Source organism: Coffea eugenioides, chromosome 5 (genome assembly GCF_003713205.1).
Source record: "Coffea eugenioides isolate CCC68of chromosome 5, Ceug_1.0, whole genome shotgun sequence".
Classification (NCBI taxonomy): Eukaryota; Viridiplantae; Streptophyta; class Magnoliopsida; order Gentianales; family Rubiaceae; genus Coffea; species Coffea eugenioides.
The window spans coordinates 10,275,902-10,298,716 of NC_040039.1; the positions used below are offsets into that span (position 1 = coordinate 10,275,902).

Below are 22,815 nucleotides of genomic sequence, written 5' to 3' on the forward strand. Positions count from 1 at the left end.
CACAGATGGTCCACGACCTACAGGAACCCAGAATAGCTTTGGGCGAGGTCAGATAGTGCAAGAGCCCCAGAGGAGTGCCCAGCGTGGAGGGTCAGGTACGGCCACTAAGCCAACCTGTGGTTTCTGTGGGGGCAATCACACCGATGAAAATTGTTGGAAAAATAGTTCGGTACGGAAATGCTTCAAATGTGGTAGCACTGAACATTTGATTGCCCGGTGCCCTAAGATGCAGAAGGAAGGACTCAAACCACCAACAGAAGGGACCACAACGAAGCCATCAAACGCAGGGGAAAATCGACCCAAAGGGCCAGCAAGAGTGTATGCAATGGATCAACACGAAGTGACTGACCATTCGGCGGGTTTCGAAGGTATGCTTTGACCAAAGAATTAATTTCGATGACGAAATTGTCCTAAGTGGGAGAGATTGTGAGGCCCCATTCCTTTCGTAAGACGATATTAGGGTTATTCATTATTTTGTACAGTCAAATTAAGGTTGTAGGGCTAAGGAGAAACCCTAATCTCGGCTAAGATTGAAAACCCTAACTTTAGAAAGTTGTAGCCTTATAAGTCCTGAATATGCCTGTAAATTTTCAGGTCAATCGGATTAGCGTATCAGGAGTTATAGATGAAATACTCAAGTCTGTTTTGAACATCAGATTCTGTGCGTTTTTTGTTTAGCTTCTGACCATGACTTTTTCGGTTTGATCCCGTACGATCTGGGTGTCAACTCCTTCATAAGAAATGTAGATCTTGGTCTCAGTTTCGAAACGGTATAAAGTGCGTCGAAATTCTATACACTGTCGAGGGTGTCAAAAGATAAGTTCACCACTTTCGGGTCACAAATTTTATCAAACACTAAACAGGGGTAAGCTATACTAGTGTATGTGCCAAAAGTCACCCCGAGCCACAAGCTCAAGGGGTTTAGTTCCAAAATGATTCATATACATATGTCATGTACAAATATGTACGCAAATTAGGGTTTAGGTCGAGTGCGATAAAGTACACCCTCGCCTAGGTACCCTTTTCATACATATCGAAACACATAAGCAACTAATACGTAAGATCGACCTGAATACTTACTCAATGAACAAAAGAGCAAAAATTCGAAATTTGTGCCGCGAAGAGTAGCTAGTAGGCCCCACCGGCTCCACCTAACTTACCACCGTCTGAAATAGAAGATTGCATCACATAATATCATAAACGGCTACTAATATACCTAAAACAAGCAAAACGGCAAAATCGGCACATACGAGTGCGGAAACGGAAATGGCGGCCTAGCCATTTTGCCGTCAAAACTGTTTTGAGCCTAATCAAAGCTACGAGTGTCGGATCAAGGTACTTGAGGTACCGTTGCGAAAATAAGAGAAAAGTCTATAACTTTCATGAAGACACCTAACTCCGGATCGGAACAGAGATGGGTCGAAAGTGCAGAAAACCGTTCCAGGAATTCGCACTCTAGAGTAACGGACAGGGTATGTTTGCTGGACTATAACTCCCAACTCACAAATCCAAATCAGGAAATTCCAAAGGCATTAGAAAGCCGAGACATAAGGCTAAAACTTTGATGTTTTGGCCAAGACCTGAATCCACTCAGAACAGAACGAAATTTGAGTGTCAAAGTACCCGTCAGAACTGTCCAGATCAAAGGCAGGTCTGACGATCGATCTTGTTTTGGTCATAACGGAAGCTACGGAACTCGGATTTCGACGCACTTTATACCGTTTCGAAGCTGAGACCAAGATCTACATTTCTTATGAAGGAGTTGACACCCAGATCGTACGGGATCAAAACCGAAAAAGTCATGGTCAGAAGCTAAACCAAAAACGCACAGAATCTGATGTTCAAAACAGACTTGAGTATTTCATCTATAACTCCGGATACGCTAATCCGATTGACCTGAAAATTTACAGGCATATTCAGGACTTATAAGGCTATAACTTTCATGTTTTGAGGAACTTCTGAATCCGTACGCAACATCGAGAAAAACAAAACCAGAGTTCGGATCCTGAACTGTCCTAATTTCCCAGATTTGCCGGTTTTGCGCGCCACAACCGTACGGTCCGTTCTTATGATTCTTATGCAAATTTTCTAACCAATTTGATCCCCAACAACCATACTTATATCAGTCTAGGAGTGGTCCGAAATTCCTTCACAAGTTAGCCCAAAATCACCAAATACTAACCATAATCCTTAATCTAGTTTTACTTGCACCATAGAACTTGTTCTAACATCCAACTACACAAACCCTAACTCAATAGCCATAGGCTAAACTAAACTAACCTAATCGAGTCTAGCGTTTCTTAACCCAAATCAGATTTTTGCTAGAAATCAACCAATCAAGTGAGGCAAATTATCAAACACAACCACTACAAATCAATTTCTCAATCAAAGCAACTAAGGAAAGTATTAAAGCAAGACACCCCTAATTTTTCTCTTCTTGATCGAATTTCCAGCAGCAAAACAACACTAAAATTAACCATGAAACTTCAATATAAACATCAAATCCACCATATAAATCCATAATCATAACATACCACATCATTTCCATTGCTTAGAAATTAAAACCCCAACATTTATCTTTTAAAGAAGATAGCATACCTTCAAGTGAGTTAGGTAGATGATCAATTCTTGACAATCAAGCTCTTAAGTTGTTCCCACAAGATCCAAAGACAAGATGAAAGCTAAAATTTAAAGATTTTTGAAGAATTTTCTCTTCTCTTTCACTCTCTAAATCTCGGCTCCTCTCTCTCTCTCTTGCTCTCCAAGTTTGTCTTGTGAATACTTCATATTCCTAAGGTGTTAAATAGTCAAAGACAAGAAAAGATATTTGTTAAGCTTAACCAATCACATAAAAGTTCCTCAATTGCACTTTTAACCCTTGCACTCCAACTTTCTCTTTCTTATACATTTTCCCTCAAACATTTGATAATCTTTCAATTTACTCCATAGGTTCTAGCTTAATCTAGTTTAAAACACATAATCACACTTAATTACTTCACTAATCACTTTCCCATCTTAATCACTTATACTTAAACATACTTTCTCCATAAATAAAACAATTAAACAACAACTTATATAATATTAGCAAAATTAGAATTTTTAAACCCAACTTAAGCTTTTTAATAAATTATAACACTAAAGGTTTGCTAATCTAAAGTTTGCTAACCATTTCAAACGTGCTAAACCTTTGTAAACTAAAACGAATCCTATATTTGTGAGTTTGGGGCCCGATCTCATGACCTAGATGGGCTATTCGAGCCGGTTCGGATTTGGTCGAAGTCAGTCCAACCTAGTTGAGATCACCAAGTTTGTAAATCCGGTTCACCGATTATGTGGACCAAGTTTGTGACCCGAGCTTGTGAGCCAAGCTCAATTTCGTTCGCTCGAGCAAGTTTGTGAGGTGTCTGGCCAGAGAGGGTGATAAAGTGTACGGTGGGAAGAACAAGTGGAGTTCTACGGACCATTAATTGTGGTCGACGGAGTGTCGGCAGGAGATCATACATGGCACATGAATTGGCTTTGGAGCCACCTGTATCCTTATCATGTGATGTTACTTTTCTGCTTTTGCTTTACTCTTACTGTGTAACTGTTGTTACGTGAAATTTACGCTTTTGCCCCTGTTTACTTACTAAGCATATAGCTTACCCCTTTCCTTTTGTTTTCCTTAGCAGAGGCCGACGCGGGAACTTTTGGCACATACACTAGTATAGTTAGCTTTGCTTGTAATAGTTGAACAATTAGGATGTTTGTTTTTGTTGTGGTGGTTTGTATAAGGACCCTTCTTAGGGTCTACATTTTGGTTTTGGTTGTAATGATAAGGATGTAATAGTGTGAGCAGGTACTTTTGGAGAATGTAATTATAACTCTTTTGGGATTGTATATAGTATGTATAGTACTCTTTTGGATTTTCTATTTTGTGCGGTTAAATTAAGGTTATAGGGCTAAGAAGAAACCCTAATCTCGGCTAAGATTGAAAACCCTAACTTTGCTTATGATTAAACCCTAGTTTATGTGTTATTTGTAGGTTCAAGTTATAGTTCATGTTTGGTATTCTAGTGTGTGTTTTGGCCCAAGTAAAAATAGGATTCGTTTTAGTTTACAAAGGTTTAGCAAGATTGATATGGTTAGCAAACCTTAGATTAGTAAACCTTTAGTGTTATAAATTATTAGAAAGCTTAAGTTGGGTTTAAAAACCCTAATTTTGCCAATATTATAAAAGTTGTTGTTTAATTATTTTATTTATGGAGAAAGTATGTTTAAGTATAAGTGATTAAGATGGGAAAGTGATTAGTGAAATAATTAAGTGTGATTATGTGTTTTAAACTAGATTAAGCTAGAACCTATGGAGTAAATTGAAAGATTATCAAATGTTTGAGGGAAAATGTATAAGAAAGAGAAAGTTGGAGTGCAAGGGTTAAAAGTGCAATTGAGGAACTTTTATGTGATTGGTTAAGTTTAACAAATATCTTTTCTTGTCTTTGACTATTTAACACCTTAGGAATATGAAATAATCACAAGACAAACTTGGAGAGCAAGAGAGAGAGAGAGGAGCCGAGATTTAGAGAGAATTCTTCAAAAATCTTTAAATTTTAGCTTTCATCTTGCCTTTGGATCTTGTTGGAACAACTTAAGAGCTTGATTGTCAAGAATTGATCATCTACCTAACTCACTTGAAGGTATGCTATCTTCTTTAAAAGATAAATGTTGAGGTTTTAATTTCTAAGCAATGGAAATGATGTGGTATGTTATGATTATGGATTTATATGGTGGATTTGATGTTTATATTGAAGTTTCATGGTTAATTTTAGTGTTGTTTTGCTGCTGGAAATTCGATTAAGAAGAGAAAAATTAGGGGTTTCTTGCTTTAATGCTTTCCTTAGTTGCTTTGATTGAGAAATTGATTTGTAGTGGTTGTGTTTGATAATTTGCCTCACTTGATTGGTTGGTTTCTAGCAAAAATCTGATTTGGGTTAAGAAACCCTAGACTCCATTAGGTTAGTTTAGTTTAGCCTATGGCTATTGAGTTAGGGTTTGTGTAGTTGGATGTTAGAACAAGTTCTATGGTGCAAGTAAAACTAGATTAAGGATTATGGTTAGTATTTGGTGATTTTGGGCTAACTTGTGAAGGAATTTCGGACCACTCCTAGACTGATATAAGTATGGTTGTTGGGGATCAAATTAGTTAGAAAATTTGCATAAGAATCATAAGAACGGACCGTACGATTGTGGCGCGCAAAACCGGCAAATCTGGGAAATTATGACAGTTCAGGATCCGAACTTTGGTTTTGTTTTCTCGATGTTGCGTACGGATTCAGAAGTTCCTCAAAACATGAAAGTTGTAGCCTTATAAGTCCTGAATATGCCTGTAAATTTTCAGATCAATCGGATTAGCGTATCCGGAGTTATAGATGAAATACTCAAGTCTGTTTTGAACATCAGATTCTGTGCGTTTTTTGTTTAGCTTCTGACCATGACTTTTTCGGTTTTGATCCCGTACGATCTGGGTGTCAACTCATTCATAAGAAATGTAGATCTTGGTCTCAGCTTCGAAACGGTATAAAGTGCGTCGAAATCCGAGTTCCGTAGCTTCCGTTATGACCAAAACAAGATTGATCGTCAGAACTGCCTTTGATCTGGACAGTTCTGACGGGTACTTTGACACTCAAATTTCGTTCTGTTCTGAGTGGATTCAGGTCTTGGCCAAAACATCACAGTTTTAGCCTTATGTCTCAGCTTTCTAATGCCTTTGGAATTTCCTGATTTGGTATTGTGAGATGGGAGTTATGGTCCAGCAAACATACCCTGTCTGTCACTCTAAAGTGCGAATTTCTGGAACAGTTTTCCATACTTTCGACCTATTTCCGTTTAGATCCGGAGTTAGGTGTCTTCATGAAAGTTATAGACTTTTCTCTTAGCTTCGCAACGGTACCTCATGTACCTTGATCCGACACTCGTAGCTTCGATTAGGCTCAAAACAGTTTTGACGGCAAAATGGCTAGGCCGTCATTTCCGTTTCCGTATGCCGTTTCCGCACTCGTATGTGCCGATTTTGCCGTTTTGCTTGTTTTAGATATATTAGTAGCCGTTTATGATCTTATGTGATGCAATCTTCTATTTCAGACGGTGGTAAGTTAGGTGGAGCCGGTGGGGCCTACTAGCTACTCTTCGCGGCACAAATTTCGAATTTTTGCTCTTTTGTTCGTTGAGTAAGTATTCAGGCCGATCTTACGTATTAGTTGCTTATGTGTTTCGATATGTATGAAAAGGGTACCTAAGCGAGGGTGTATTTTATCGCACTCGACCTAAACCCTAATTTGCTTACATATTTGTACATGACATATGTATATGAATCATTTTGGAACTAAACCCCTTGAGCTTGTGGCTCGGGGTGACTTTTGAATAAATTTTGTGAAGTTTGTGAGTTTGGGGCCCGATCTCATGACCTAGATGGGTTATTCGAGCCGGTTAGGGCTTGGTCGAAGTCAGTCCAACCTAGTTGAGGTCACCAAGTTTGTGAATCCGGTTCACTGAGTATGTGGACCAAGTTTGTGACCCGAGCTTGTGAGCCAAGCTCAATTTCGTTCGCTCGAGCAAGTTTGTGAGGTGTCTGGCCAGAGAAGGTGATAAAGTAAACGGTGGGAGAACAAGTGGAGTTCTACGGACCATTAATTGTGGTCGACGGAGTGTCGGCAGGAGATCATACATGGCACATGAATTGGCTTTGGAACCACCTGTATCCTTATTATGTGATGTTACTTTTCTGCTTTTGCTTTACTCTTACTGTGTAGCTGTTGTTACGTGAAATTTACGCTTTTGCCCCTGTTTATTTACTAAGCATATAGCTTACCCCTTTCCTTTTGTTTTTCTTAGCAGGGGCCGACGCGGGGACTTTTGGCATACACTAGTATAGTTAGCTTTGCTTGTAATAGTTGAACAATTAGGATGTTTGTTTTTGTTGTGGTGGTTTGTATAAGGACCCTCCTTAGGGTCTACATTTTGGTTTTGGTTGTAATGATAAGGATGTAATAGTGTGAGCAGGTACTTTTGGAGAATGTAATTATAACTCTTTTGGGATTGTATATAGTATGTATAGTACTCTTTTGAATTTTCTGGCTTTTATTGTTTTAAGTTTTGAGTCCTGGCGCGAGCTAGGCAGGCGGCCCGCCGATACCCTTGGGTTCGCCCTTGGGAGAAGTGGGGTCGTCACAATAGGAGTTGCAGTAACTCTCTGTTTTGGTAATTTTACTGTTTTGGCAATTAGCATTTCAGTTTTTACAATCTTAGAGTGAATAAGAAATGTCTCTGCTTTGATAATACTAGTGGTCTGTTTGTCAGGTTGTTTTTTGGGGGTTTTCATAAGAATTCAACTATAGATGTGTTTTACAAAAACATTTGATGTTTTTTAGGAGTTTTTCTTAAACGTTTTTAGAGATGGTGGTAAACCCCCTCGCACCTTCCCCTCCCCTCTGCCACCCTCCCCATTTCTCCTCTTCCACCAACTCTAACAGTATCAGGGGTCAAAGGCGAGGTACCAGGTAAGAGGTGGGTAGGAAGGACGGGGGAGGGGGTGGCAGGGGCAGGGAGGGAGGAGGGTGGTTGGGGTTCCTCAGAGTGATTGCTAGAGTTTCATAATTCCCTTCTTCTTCTTATGCCTTCTTCAACTGCAGTTCTCTATACTTTTCTTTCCTGTTTCTTTTCTGATCTTTATGCCTGCATTTTTTAGTTCCTACCAATTCTAAGCCCTGTAAACTGTGCTATAGACAATTGGGGCCTACCAACAACTTTAGGCTGCATCACTCCCCAAGCACAGCCTCTATAAACCAATACCCACCCTCAGTTGATCCTCTTAATGACCCAAAGTAAGGAATCTCATTCTCGGTAAATACAAAACCAGAAGACAAATTAAACCCACCAAAGGGAGATTATATTTCCATGAAAATTGGTCAAAGGACCAAAAATATTCCACCAAAAGCCTGTGACATGCACAACCCTCTTGCCAAATTCGATCTAAACTTCTCATAGGTTAGAAAGAGCAGTCTTCTCAGTCCCAGGCAACATCCTGCTGAAAGTAACCGATTGTAAGCGGGATATAGAAGGAAACTGGTGGAGAGTAAAAGAAGTGGGGTAAAAGATTAAGGGGAATGGAAGTGGAGGACAGAAAGGCTGGGAGGGCAGGGAGAGTTTGAGAAAGTAGGTTGGCCAGGGGATGGGATTAGAGAGGGAGGAGAAAGGGGAAAGAAATGGAATGAGTTAAAGGTAGCAGAAAGAGAAGATAGTGAAGAAGGGGAGAGAGAGATAATGAGAAGAAACAAGGAAAAAACTTTGCATGGGAAAGAAGTCACAATTTCATTGCTGGTACTACTCACAAATGGTACTACTCACAAATCCTAATGTTCGTCAAAGCAAACAACTTGAAGAGGCAAATGTTCAATTTTCAGAAAGCCAATGCATTTATAAGCATTTTTATCAGGGGGAAAAAAACTGTTTACTGAAAACCATTTCTTGTTACTACATAAACACGGACTATAAAAATTATAACAAGAAAAAGAAACTAGACAGATAAATGTCATCTTACAGGCCCTAAGGTAAGCAAACATAGAGAACAGTATAGATAAATGTTTAAGAAAGACGATAAGAGTAAAATCAGAAAACAAGCAAGAGAATCAGATAAATACATCTCTTGAGATCATAGAATGACACAATTAAAACTTAATGAGCATTATCCACATATACACCATAAAAAAATGTAGAGCAACAATAAGTTGGTAAAATTTACAAATATCCATACTTACGTGGAATACACAATAACCCCACCCGGATGAACTAGTTGAACAGCTTGATCAAACATTCTTTTCTGGTATTTGGCATGATTCCTCAATGATTCTACAGTTTCCTACATAAGATATCAGACACATTCAATGTTCTTCCATCTTTTTTTAATTTTATTTTTAGTAGGGGATGGGTGGGATTTAAGAAGAGGGTGGGGGAAGGGGGATTCAAACCCAAGATCTGTAAGTCTTGAAGCCTCGACCTCAAGCATCAGACACATTCAACGTATTCCATCCAAACATTTGTCGGAAAATTTTCCAATGCACAGAAAATGGAATGACATGGATGCAGTTATCAACCGTACCGTTTGAATCAAAAGAACAAAAACAATATGTATGCTTCTAAATCTATGAAACTTATCCATGCCCACAAGCCCCCCGAGACAAGAAAAGGACAAGGTTAAGAAAACAGAAAAGGAAGAAGGAAAGAAAAAATAATATCAAGAAACAAATTTTAATCTTCATGGAACCTTTTCCACAAGGGGAGAATGGTGTAAACAATAGGGATAATTTCAGAAACCTCCCTCGAGGTTTTTGACAATTTCACCTAGTTCCCTTGAGGTTTCAAAAATTACATATACAGCCCTTGAGTTTACCGTTTTGGCAACAAAAATTAATCAATGGTTAAAATTTTGAATGAATAACCCAAAATGCCCACATGAAATTGTGAAGTTCATTTTACCTTCTTATAAAATTCTTTAAAAAAAATATGGAACATGCACAAAATCTCAAACCTATTTTCAACCCTCATTTGTACTATTTTAAACCTTTCATATTCCCACATATCATATTAGTACCATTATCACCATGACCACCACCACCATCAGTTCCTAAATTCTAAAACCGCAATCTAAGTTTCAAAAAAAAAATAGCACTATTAAACTCAAAAAAATTCACTAACTGCATTAATATAACATCCTATCCCTCAAATGTTGGAGTACCAACACCAGCCCCATCCTTTTTCAACATTTAGCTTACATCTTCTATTCATCTCCAGATCCTCTGAGCAAAGCTAAAACTAATTTTTAATATGTTAAAATTGTGTTTAGGACATAACTAGTTATCCCACGAGTGAATCTGGTTTTTGTTTCCATTAAATGTCTAATTGTGTGATGCATTCATGTGCACAAGATCAGGAGCGGATTGTTTAATTGCATGAAAATATTAAATATTAAGGTTACTATGGTCATTTTATAGGGCCAAGGAAGGAAGTATAATACTGAAAACCTCAAGGCTACTAGGTAAAATTGTTAGAAACCTCGAGGGAGGTTCCTCAAGGTTTCTGAAATTATCCCTAAACAATATTGTCCAGGCATTAACAAAATGCTTCAGATGAGCTGGATGTGCAAGGTGCAAACAAAAAATTAAAAAAAAATGACAATGTTAGGACAAAGAAGAAGTTAGTGAAACAAATGAAGATAGCATGACAAACAAATTAAGGAATACAAGTCACATACTAAGTTTGAGAATATCTCCACCTAATTGCAATACTTTAGTATACCAATTCAAATTGTGAAAAGACAAAAGAAACACGAGGATGATACTGTCATCGAAAACCAGCAATCTAAATTTTAGATGTACTACATTTACCAAAGTTCAGCAATTTCAAATCTCTTACAAAAAAGTTGTAAAAATACAATGCCTTGCAATCAAGTTGTACACTATGATGGCAATACATGAAAGGGGAGGGGCAGAATGATGGCTAAGCATAATATGTAATGCCTTTCAGAAATGCCTTACCTCTCCAGCAAACAGTCGAGGTCGAAGACCAAGAGCAGAACAAGGAGCATCTAAAAGAACCCGGTCAAAAGAATTTGGAAGAAAACCTTTGGACTTTTCAACTCTACCACCCGAACAGTGATTTCTTCCAGGCCCATTTCTCATTTTCCGCATAATCTTTCTCTCCACAGCTTTGCTAGAATAAGTTCCATTTTTGGAATTTACATCTGAAAAAAGGTTGAATAAGACCAACTGACTGAAGAGTGTAAAGTGAAATAATTTTAGGTAACCATATAGAGCAAGCAACAATCCTAGACAAAACACGAAAGGGAAACTAATGGGTGGTATCTAAAGGAATAGAAGTAAAGGGGAAAAAAGAGAGTAAGTACTGCATGGTAAAGTTGAGAAAACTAAATTCAAAAGCCCATAGTTCAAATTTTCTTCTTTTAAGGCGGGGCGGGGCCGGGGGGAAAGAATTGCAGGGTCACAGGCAACTCAAAATAAATAAACAGTTAATCTGGAGATTAAAAAATAAAGAGATGGTGTATTATATGCAAAATTAAACTAAGTAGCATGGTAAAAGAATATGCAATGGCTACAAAAACACCTTTTGGGTATTTGGTTGATGAAAAACAGGATAGTTGATTGGAGGATATGAACACGTGTAAGAAATTAGCTGATTCTAATTTAAGCAGGTCAAATCCAACCTTATCCATTCATATTTTGGAGACATCCAAAAGAAATCAAGACTACCATCAGAGTTCCAACCTTTTTCCTATTTATACGAAGCCATAAAAGTTAATTCTGCTCGTTGAGTTATAATTTCATATTTCTGCCTTTCTTCTTTAAACCATTATTACCTTGCCCTTTTCTGTTTCCTCAGTAAGAGTAATCAGCTTTTCTTATTCCTTCGCTTGATTCATAACTCAATCGTTAGCATTATCCCCACATAAGATTAATTTGTGCTAAAATTATATCTTCAAACCGTACAAGGCACTTAAATACAAATTGGTTCCTGAGAAGAAGAAATTTGATAGAATGGACACAGAAATGAACTAGAAATCTATTGGCATCATTTTGAGTTCATTTTATCACTGGGTTCTATAAAAGTGGTCAATGAATCAGGTCAGATTTAGCTACTACACACATGACAAGTTTAAGGAACCAAGAACCGTTATTCTGACAATCAACCTTCATATTTTTACCAGGCAGAGAGAACTAAAAGCAGAGAGGGACTAAGGGAGCATAAATATAACCAGCAAGATGAATATGCTGGCATAATTGGGAGAAGGTGATAAACGAAGAAAGAAATTAACTGTTGTTAATCAATCTTTGAATTAAACCCCCAAAATAATCAGCAAGCGTAAGCTGTCTTCTGAATGAAGCATTGAGGTTGTCATAGCCGGAACTTGAAGCTAGATCCTACTAGGTCTCAGAATTTTTACTTGGGGAAGTTTAAACCATACAGAGTTATCCTCATATACCATGTAGCGCTCTTCAAATCCAAGAAGACTGTGGAATAAAAAACTAACCGCAACTTTGGGGAACCAACTCAGCATCCAAATCATCAGAAGCACCCATTGATGTTTTCTCTATCCTTTCCTCAATGCCAACAACATCTTGAGGAAAGTGTGATGCAGCCAAACCATCAGATTCACTTCTACAGACAGCTTTGAGCGCATCAAGCTTGTATGGGGTGATGCAAGTCAGGCCCATCTCAGCTGCCAACTTTTTAATATCAAGTACCTAGGGTTTTTTCAAGGTCAAAGCTAGGTAAGGAATAAATGTTAACCAGAAACAATAAAATCCCATAGGAAGCAATGTAATCTATTGCAAAAAAAGCTTAAGGTCAATGAAGAAATATAAATTCTCCCAAGAGTATCAGATAACTTGCTAAATGTATATAAACTTCTTATATGAAGCCAACTGATGCAAGACAAGGATTCAGAGAAATGTGTCAGCATCATTGGAGATCAAATCTTCAAGTTCAACTGGAAAAAGCAAATCTCACCTAAGAGCATCAAATGACTTGCAAAAAATTATACAAAACAATCTTATTGGCTCCAAATGATGGAAGAAAAGGATCATTGAGATGATGGGAGATTCTTAGTGTTTAATGACAATACAGAATGCAATCCAGGAAAATTGAGCAAATTTTCAGTACATTTAAAGATATAAAAGATATGGCATACATTCTCAAACTTTAAGCTGCAATCTACCTCATATGTTCATCATGGTGTCCACTGCTCGAATTAAGTATTACTAAGCATTGCGTTAAGAAGCATATAAGGATAGAAGCCAATGCTTATTTTAAAACAATCAGATATCATTTTAAGATCTAACACTATCCATATGTTCTGCTTGAAGATTAAGTTGTGAATTCGTATGGCAGCATCAGTGCCTATCTGGTTCATATGAATTATGCAATTGATCAATAATATGTACCGGTTTTGCAACACATGGAAATACTCAATTTTAATAATTATAAAAAATGACTCTTAATAATCACATGGTCAACATCTAAAAAATTTTGAAACAGAATAAATAGGTGTCCTTTTACAGTGTTGAGTAATCTCAAGTTAAAAAAAATACCCGTTAAATTTACAAGATTCTGTAAGGAAGCCAAATTACATAACTCTTTTTATGCTAAAATCACCTCTTAGGTACAGATGATGCACCTTATTGTGAGATCTGTCAACTGCAATGACCTCTCCTTCATCCTGCATTAGGATCGCTATTGCAGTGGTTTTTCCTCCAGGAGCTGCACACATGTCTAATATTCTTTCACCCCGTTGTGGATCTACAGTGCAAAATGGGAATATGTCACGCACTCACACAGAGAGGGAGGGAGGGGGTGAGTAAGAAAATGCTGAACAAATATATTTTAGAGTGACAAGTTGCTATAATCTTTATTACTTTTGAGGTTCAACATGAAGATCTCCTCAGTAACAGGACATGAATGGAAATACAGTTGTTCGTAAAAGGGTCAGTACTAATGGTTTGTAAAGACTGCCTACTCTAGAAAGTGCTTAGTTAAGGAGATGGTGTGTAGACCTAGATGTGATTCTGATAAGGCCTTAAGCCCCTTGCATCTTGTGTATTGCAACTTAATTCTAAACAATTTCCTATTGAGCATGACTCTCAATGTGTTTTATTAGTACCACATCAGAGGCTGTGCCCATATCAGACATGAGCCCTCGGAAGTTGTTTTGTAAAGTCACTCATCTACTTCAACTTTTCCTTCAGAGGCAAAAATGGCCTTGAATTTTTAGGAAGATTGCAATCCATAACTTTTTTCTGCTTCCTTTGTAATGTTTTTCACTACATTCACAAAACGTCCCAATAACTTCATTCTGATCCTTGACTGAGATTCAATTTCCTTGGATTAATACCTACCTACAAGCACCAAAAACTAGCCAAGGAAAGTAGTAAGAAAGATGGGAAATGGAAAATGACTTCATTCAAAATTTTAATTCTTTCTCTTGTTTGGTAAACCAAGAAAAGTAGGAAGAAAGATGGGCAAAATTCCTAAGAAAATAATATTTTTGTTTGAATTACAGATTGTAAAAGAAATGGAAATGGAAATGGAAAAAGTAAATAAAGAGAAAGATTCATTTACTAATAATATTGAAGTTGCTCAACTGATGACCTTGTTTATAAAAATAAACAAAAGTTGTAAAAAAAAAAAAGTAAATTTTCATTGATCAACAATTTTATACTGACAATCTCTCAAGTAAATTGTTTTTTTAACATCTTTTCCAGAAATTGCTGATATGTAAACAATTAACTAGCCCAGTATGAGTGATTCAAACCATCTTTTTTCCCAAATAAATTTGCATGTATAACATCTTTTTTCCCAAACTAAAATATGCAGATAACCTTGAGTTAAACCATGGATAAATAGGTGGGAATGTTGTTTTTGATGTCATAAAAATAAGGTCAGACTTATCCTAACAGAAAACATGAGAAACATTTCCGAGATATAAAAAAGCCAAGTCGAACCATAGTATGTCCCAATCTCCAGCTCACCAATAGGTCCATTTGCCAGAAGAAGATGAGGTCCTGGGTTCCACTCTCAAACCTTCTTTTTCCCCTCTCCCTATAAGGTTTGGAGTCTCCCTTAACCAAAATACTGTAAAGTCGATAAGATTATTAATATAATTTTAACTAAAATGTAATTAGAACTCAATTGCACTAACTAATCATCCCAAAAAAAAAAAAAAAAGGGTCAGTGATCCAAATCAAAGATTTGACATGGAATGGATCTGCTTTCTTTTTTTAAGGTAATGGATCTGCATGTTAACCGTTCTCACTTCAGAACCCTTGTATCTCCTTTCCTACCCAGAACTGTCCCCTATTTCTTTTGAATAAAATAATACAAAGAGCTACATGCCCCTAAAACAATAAAAATGCAGATGAGATGTGGGTTTAGCCAACTATTGTAACAGATATCAGAGACTAAAATTTATGGTTTTGGCAACAGTAATGGCCAAAAATTTGAAAAATGCATTCAATTTCAAAGAACTGGAAAGGCTTACATTATGCCTCTGGTTCGGGAGAGTCATTTCGCATGCCTAACTGGGATGCTAGCCTATGATGTTTTGCCTACATGTCAAAAAGATTGCCAAGGATTCAAAAGCAGTCCATTCTCGATATTTCAAAGTTGCCTCAGGTAAAATGCCAAACAAATTTCATGTCACTTGCAAAAGAAAATCAACAAAACACAAATATGGACATGCCAAAAAGACACCAAGTATACATTAGCTATTAAGCAAGGAGTGAATATTATATCTCAATAAGGTGTAGCATAAACCTGATTTCTGATGAATTACAAAAACAAAGGGTTATATTAGCTTCTTGATTTTTTTTTTTTGGGTTTTGGAGGGGGGCGGACCTTTCTGAACGGTAACTATGAGAAAACATAAGATGTTGCATATGCATTTGTTCAGATGAGCCTTAAAATGCCCAAAAAAAAAATCTTCAAAACTCAAGTACGTCAGTTCAAACAATCTTGTTTCAAGACGACTCCTTGTTTTTCAATATTCAGCTACACTAACATAATTTAAATGCGCTGCCAATCTCCAAATAAGACCATTTATCAAGTTCATCCCACAATCTTTTAATATCATAGCTTTATAAACGATGGATCTAAGCCAGGCTCATTGTCATCTGTGTGCTAGAAATTTTCTTGATCCAAATATTCAGTACTGAAATAACAGATCTTAGCCGGTTAAATTTAAAAAAATCCAAGCTCATGAATGCGAACACACAGGAAACAGAACCACTAAAAGGACAGACTTCAATACAATCTAATGAAGTGCAACCAATTGAGCCTTAACATTACCAAATGAACATTGAAGGCGTGACAGGACCATGATTCAAAAAGAGATGGGCATTGGTTATGCTTCAAGGACCAAAAAACCTGATTTCTCATATCCCAAGGCTCTCAAGATGGTATGCAGCATTGCAACAAGCAAAAAAACTCTCTTCCCTCCTTAATCCACATGACAAACCATAAAAGACCATCCCTGTTCATCCCCAAGTACAATTCCTTACAAACAACATGACCAGAATGTAGATATCACTACTCAGACGTCGCTCAGAGAGCTACTTCAACTAAAAGATCAACTAAATCAATTGTATGAACATATGTCAAAAGAGAGAAAAGAGGAAAACAGCGAGATAAATGCATCACATGAATTAGTCTAAATAACTAATCAATTGCAACTAAATAAATTCGTTAAGATTTACCTAAGGCACGTGCTGCAATGATGCTTGGCAGGTTCTGAAGAAAAATCTCTCCCTCAAGCAAATCTTTCAATGAAAAATTACCTTATTAGCTAAAGACAAGAACCACTTTATCAAAACCACAATTACAGGGAATCAAGGTTGTAAAGAAAGTGTAATCTTAATGCCACAGTGACGCTTTAACCAAGAATGTATGTTCATACCATGAAAAGATGGGAGATCAAATACTCTACAATTCATATCGACTGCAACTCCTTCTGGTACACGAAACATACCAGCTCTTGACAACATAGTAATTCCTTGGCCGATATAGAGACCATTTCTTTCAAAGTAACAAGGATCTGTAAAAGAGTTAATATTAGCTCTCCACAGGACTCGATGGTATCTTCAATATATTTTTCTAAGACCAAAATAAAGTAGAATGTTAAACAAGGAATACAAAACTTCAATTAATTTATAAGAAGCCAATCTGCTAAAAGAATGGATTTTCACAAAAATTAGATTCATTAATCTTTGACTTCAATCATAAAGATCTAAAATGATCTGAAAAAGGAAGAAGTTATCTGAAGTTTCTCACCTAAGAGCAGTTAAAATTATATACCAAACATAAAACTATTAAATAGAGTTAAAGCACTTTCTCGCTGTGCAAGCATTATAGTTTGACAAAAGTAGTACCAATTAGTTCATGAAATATATATTGCAGAGGTATAATCTTTAACTGTTGTCTCATTGGATAAGTTTTCAGTTACTGCTAGTCAAATGCATACAGGAGATCAGAGTACCAAACAACCCGAAGATGTTTCTTCTTTCTTTTGTACAAGTATATCCTCTATCAGTAATATACACTTGCAATCTGACACCTGATACTTAATAAATCACCTGAAAGGGAATGAATCCTACCATTTATTTGAAAAGAAAGTATCAAGTCACTAAAGAATGATAAAAAATTAAAGTAAGAAGTGGCGAAACATGTGTGTAGTTAAATGCTACAAAGGTGAAAGAGAGAATAGGGCTAAACCTAACCAGCTTTCAGAACATAAAAGTTATTCAGGAACCAACAAATATATCTATTCATCTCACTGTATATAAAATAATCAATCACTATAAACTTGTGTACCACATTCTTTGGAGATCTTAAAGCTACTTGATAAAGTAAAGCTTCACAAAGTATACATGATACTCCTTAGTGACATAAGTAAACTCATACTTTATCACAAAGAGCCAAGGTAAAGGTAACCCATGTAAGACTAAAATACATGAAGAATTTTTTTAATATTATAGTGCCTCGCAAATTGCATCCTCACAGGCCAGTGCATGTTCTCAACATGCAGACAGACAAGGCTTTGATAAGGCAGCAACAAAAAACATTAACACCTTAAAATCTTCCATAAACTAGACATGGCATACATTTTTTTTTGAAAGCCAAATGCTTGATAACTTGGTCAAACAAACAAGATCTGAAATTCTGACTTATACACATCCCTCAACAGCCCAACCACCATGGCCAAACATGAATAAGTATGAGTCAGGTCAGACATCTCACTACCTATCATAAGAACTTGGTAAATCGCTACTAGTGTTACCAATGAGATATCCCATTCTTGTGCTAGTAGCTTAGCCCTCACTTGTTTGCATGAACAGAAACCAACACGGCTGCATCCGAAAGCAACACGGACACATAAATGATGTTAATGTCCTATGGAATCTTGAACACACAAGTGACACACAAAAGAGTTGTAATCTTATAGTCTCCATCCCAAACTCAATATCTTATTTCCCTCTTCAATATGCCAAAAAAAAAATACTCCATGAAGTATATAATTCTTTACTTCCTGCAGCATAATGTAAAACCTTAAAAAATAATGGCTCAGAAACTGTTAGGCTTTGATTATCTATTATGGTGACCCTTCACACTATATTTATCAAACTCTTTCTTAGTACATTATCCAATCAAACCACGATGTTCAACAGGCACGGTGGGTCTCCACGACTAATGTACAACATCATAATCTTTCACCAAATGATGGGTTATTTAAACAGTCCTATGGTAACTGAAAATTTAAATATGTTCATTTCCATTTCATCGTCATGTGATTTCTACTTCATTAATGAAATGACACCAAAAATTAAGTTGAGATGTTAACATCATGGTAAATTCTTAGGTGTCAGGTGATGCGGTCATGGTGATGCTCAAAAAGATGATCATTCATAGTACAGAATAAGTTTCAAATTCCAAACATTTGTGTCCTTTTTCTAGCTTCATTCATAAAATATGCAGCTTCATCAACCTCAATCTTCGGCCACAAAATTGAAACGAAATTAATCATTTCATGTGACAAGATGAACAGTATCCAGTAAACTATGTTTTGACAAGTTTTCTAGATCAAAGACTGAATCCATCTTTTGTGCATCTTTTCCATTTAAATAGAAAAACTCTGTACCTTCTCTCCTCCGTCAGAATATCTACCTCCCTAATGTATTAATTACAGATATGCTAATATACATCTAATATAGTAGACCATAATCAGCTCTCCTTGATTAGTGCAATTAGTAGACTAGATCCCATAAGCAGCTGTTCTTGTCTTTTGCTAGCAGATCAGATCCCATAATCAGTTGTTGCCCATGACTTCCATAAGCAGCTGTTCTTGACTTTTACTTTTGCTAGCAGACCAGATCCCATAATCAGCTGCTGTCCTTGACTTCCATAAGCAGCTGTTCTTGACTTTTGCATTTAGTAGACCAGATCCCATAATCAACTACTGCCCTTGATATCCCCCCTCAAATTGATGCTGGTTGACCAACAAGCTTCAATTTGTCAACCAGAAAATTGTGTCTATGACGGGAGAGAGCTTTAGTAAATATATCAGCAGTTTGGAGATCAGTGGTAATATGAGGAAGAGAAATAACATGATCATCATATGCTTCACGGATAGAGTGACAATCAACTTCAATATGTTTTGTACGCTCATGGAATACAGGATTAGCAGCAATGTGAATAGCGCTAGTATTATCGGCATGAAGGGGAGTAGGTGCAAGTTGGGGAAACCCAAGCTCACCTAAGAGGCCTCGAAGCCAAATGATCTCAGAACATCCAGAGGACATAGCACGATACTCTGACTCAGTAGAGGATTTAGACACCCTATCTTGCTTTTTGCTTTTCCAAGAAATAAGAGAATTTCCAAGAAACATGCACCAACCAGTAATTGATCGTCTAGTATCTGAACACCCTGCCCAGTCAGCGTCGCTATAGGCTACCAAATGAATAGGAGAATTTTTGGAGAAGAATAGACCACGAGAGGAAGTGCCTAGTAAATAGCGAATAATGCGACGAACAGCAGCTAGATGGAGATGCCTAGGCGTCTGCATAAATTGACTAACTTGTTGAACAGCAAATGAAATATCAGGCCGAGTAATAGTTAAATAGTTAAGACTTCCCACCAATTGCCGATAGAGAGAGGGATCTGAGAGAAAATCACCCTCATCACGGCGATATTTAACATTTACTTCCAAGGGAGTATCAACAGACCGACCATCTTGAAGACCTGCCAAAGCAATTAATTCCTGGATGTATTTATGCTGATGTAAGAAAATACCAGCTGAGGTAGAGTGCACTTCTAGGCCCAAAAAATATTGTAGAGGACCTAAATCTTTCATATGAAAAGAACGTTGAAGATGCTCTTGAAGTTGAGATATTAATGCAGAGTCATTTCCTGTGATAACAATATCATCAACATATACCAGAAGTAAAACCAGTCCCTTATCAGTCTTGCGAAGAAACAAAGAGGAGTCATACTGGCTCTGAACAAATGAGAAGCTAATAAGGGTAGAACGGAACTTATCAAACCAAGCCCGTGGAGCTTGTTTTAAGCCATAGAGTGAACGTTTTAGCTTACAAACATCAGAAGAAGATGTAAAAAAAAAACCTGATGGTGGAGTCATATAAATATCTTCTTGAAGATCGCCATGTAAAAAGGCATTCTTAACATCCATCTGTCGCAATGACCAGCCTGTAGAAGCAGCAATAGCTAGAACAAGTCTAACTGTTGTCATCTTTGCCACAGGAGCAAAGGTCTCCTCATAATGTACTCCATACTTTTGCCGATTACCAAGAGCTACTAATCGTGCCTTATACCTTTCAAGTGAGCCATCAGATCTCAATTTAACAGAAAACACCCATTTACAACCAATGGGCTTAACACCATCGGGACAAGGAACAATATCCCAAGTATGATTCTCCTGAAGAGCTTGAAGTTCCTCATTCATAGCTTTCACCCAACAAGCTTGTTTAGCTGCCTGTGAATAGGATGTAGGAACTGTAGTGTCAGTTATAGTGGCAGAAAAACCATACCGATCAGGCGGACGACTAAGACGTAGGGACCTTCGAAGAGTGGTTGGAGCAAGGACTGGATTAGTGTCAAGAAGAGGTTGTGATGAAGAAGCCTGTCGTCTCTGATAAACAATCCCAGGTTTAAATCGATCAACTGGTGGAGCAATATCATCAAAGCTAGGAAGAACAACACCTTCAGACGAGGAAACATGGTATGGAAAGTAGTGCTCATTTTCAAAGAAAATCACATTTCTAGAAATGTGTAGATGATTAGCAATAGCATCATAACACAAAAATCCTTTATGAGTTGTACTATAACCCATGAAAGCACATTTTACAGATTGAGCTGTAAGTTTGTGACGCTCATGAGGAGGTAAGTGAACAAAGCAAACACATCCGAATGTGTGTAGATTGCCATAATCAGGATGTACACCAAAGAGACGATAATAAGGAGAATCAAAATTCAACCGTTGAGAAGGTAGACGATTGATTAAATAAACTGCAGTGGATAAAGCTTCCACCCAAAATTTAGATGGAACCGAAGACTGCAAGAGTAAGGTGCGTACCATATCCAACAAATGGCGATGCTTACGTTCAGCCACCCCATTCTGTTGAGGGGTATAAGGACATGATCGTTGAGATAAAATACCTCTCTGTTGCAAAAATGCTTGAAAGGCATGTGACATATATTCCCCGCCATTGTCAGAGCGTAAAACTTTAATGCAAGTAGAAAATTGTGTTTCTACATAAGCTACAAATTTCTTAAAAACAGCAAATACTTCAGCTTTAGTACGCAAAAAATATACCCATGTGAAACGACTATAGTCATCAATGAATGTCACAAAATATTTATATTGTGCATGTGAAACAACAGGAGTAATACCCCAAACATCACTATGAATGATCTCAAAACTTGTATTAGCATGACCACCATGACTAGGAAAAGGTAATATTTTACTTTTCCCTAGTCTACAAGTAGAACAATCAAAAGACAATTTATGATTAAAACACTGATCCTTGCTCCCCAGAAAATCGTGCTTTATTAAATGAGATAAAATGACATTATTTGGATGACCCAATCGTTGATGCCATACTTCAACTTTATTGTCAACAACCATAGAAGCCAAAGACAAACTACTTGGAACTGAAAATTGCAAAGGAAATAGTCTGCCCACTTTAGGCCCCTTCGCGATCACCTTCCCCGACACCTGGTCCTGCACAAGACAACCATCACGAGAGAACCGTACATCACAGTTATTATCCACCATCTGACCAACAGAAATCAAACTAGTAGACAACCCTGGAGAGACAAATACATGACGAAAAGAAGGTCCAATATCACCAATGGCTGTAATTGGAAGATTACTGCCGTTAGCAATCTGAATATTTTGTGTACCAGTATATTGCCGTAGATTATGTAGTGATACAGATGAACCAGTCATATGATTTGATGCTCCAGAATCAACTAACCAAGGAGTAGAAACAATTTTACCTTGACCTTGAAGTCCAAGAGCAGAAAATGCTGAAAGAATCATTTGTTGAACCATTTCTGGAGTAAGTGTTGTGGCTGTGGATGTAGAACCAATAGTGTTAGAGTCTTGGACAGCACCTTGAAAGGCTTGGACTCTTCGATTCTCAGGGCGTGTAGGACAGTCCTTGATAATGTGTCCAATTTGCTTACAATAATTGCAAAATTTCTTTCCACAATTGCGTGCAATATGCCCAAGTTCCTTGCAACTATAGCACTGTACTTGTCCCTTTCCGCGATTCTTCCCTTGAGCAGCATAGGCAATATTGACAACTTCAGATATCTCCTTTGATGTACCTATGATAGTTTGTGTAGCCATTCTCTGTTCTTCTCGCAACAAGTCACCAAGACATACGTCTAAAGAAGGAACTGGGTTTCTATTTAACAATCCAGCTCTAATCGCCTCAAATTCAGGCCTCAGTTTCATTAGAAACTGGTCACGCTTACTATCTTCGTGAACCGCTTGAATACCGGCTAAGGCTTCGCTTGGTACCTTAGAATAGATTATACCAGAGTATTCACTCCATAAATTAAGAAATCCAGAATAATACTGCTCAATAGAGAGATTACCTTGGCTACATGTACTAATTTCCAATTCAAGCTGAAATCTTCTTGCTGTATTATCTTGATGATATACACGCTTCAAATGATCCCACATCTCCTTT

General features: G+C 37.3%; 1 protein-coding gene across 1 annotated transcript in view; it reads right to left on the reverse strand.

The window, feature by feature from the left end:
- The window catches only part of LOC113772557 (putative methyltransferase NSUN6), a 36,435-nt gene that overhangs the window by 8,563 nt on the left and 5,057 nt on the right, over nucleotides 1-22,815 (reverse strand). Inside the window, exons 5-10 of the mRNA XM_027317180.1 lie at nucleotides 16,499-16,636; nucleotides 16,299-16,361; nucleotides 13,226-13,347; nucleotides 12,080-12,293; nucleotides 10,569-10,774; nucleotides 8,793-8,893 (exon numbers count right to left, since the gene is read on the reverse strand). Coding sequence (XP_027172981.1) covers nucleotides 8,793-8,893; nucleotides 10,569-10,774; nucleotides 12,080-12,293; nucleotides 13,226-13,347; nucleotides 16,299-16,361; nucleotides 16,499-16,636 — 844 coding nt within the window. The remainder of the gene's footprint in view (nucleotides 1-8,792; nucleotides 8,894-10,568; nucleotides 10,775-12,079; nucleotides 12,294-13,225; nucleotides 13,348-16,298; nucleotides 16,362-16,498; nucleotides 16,637-22,815) is intronic.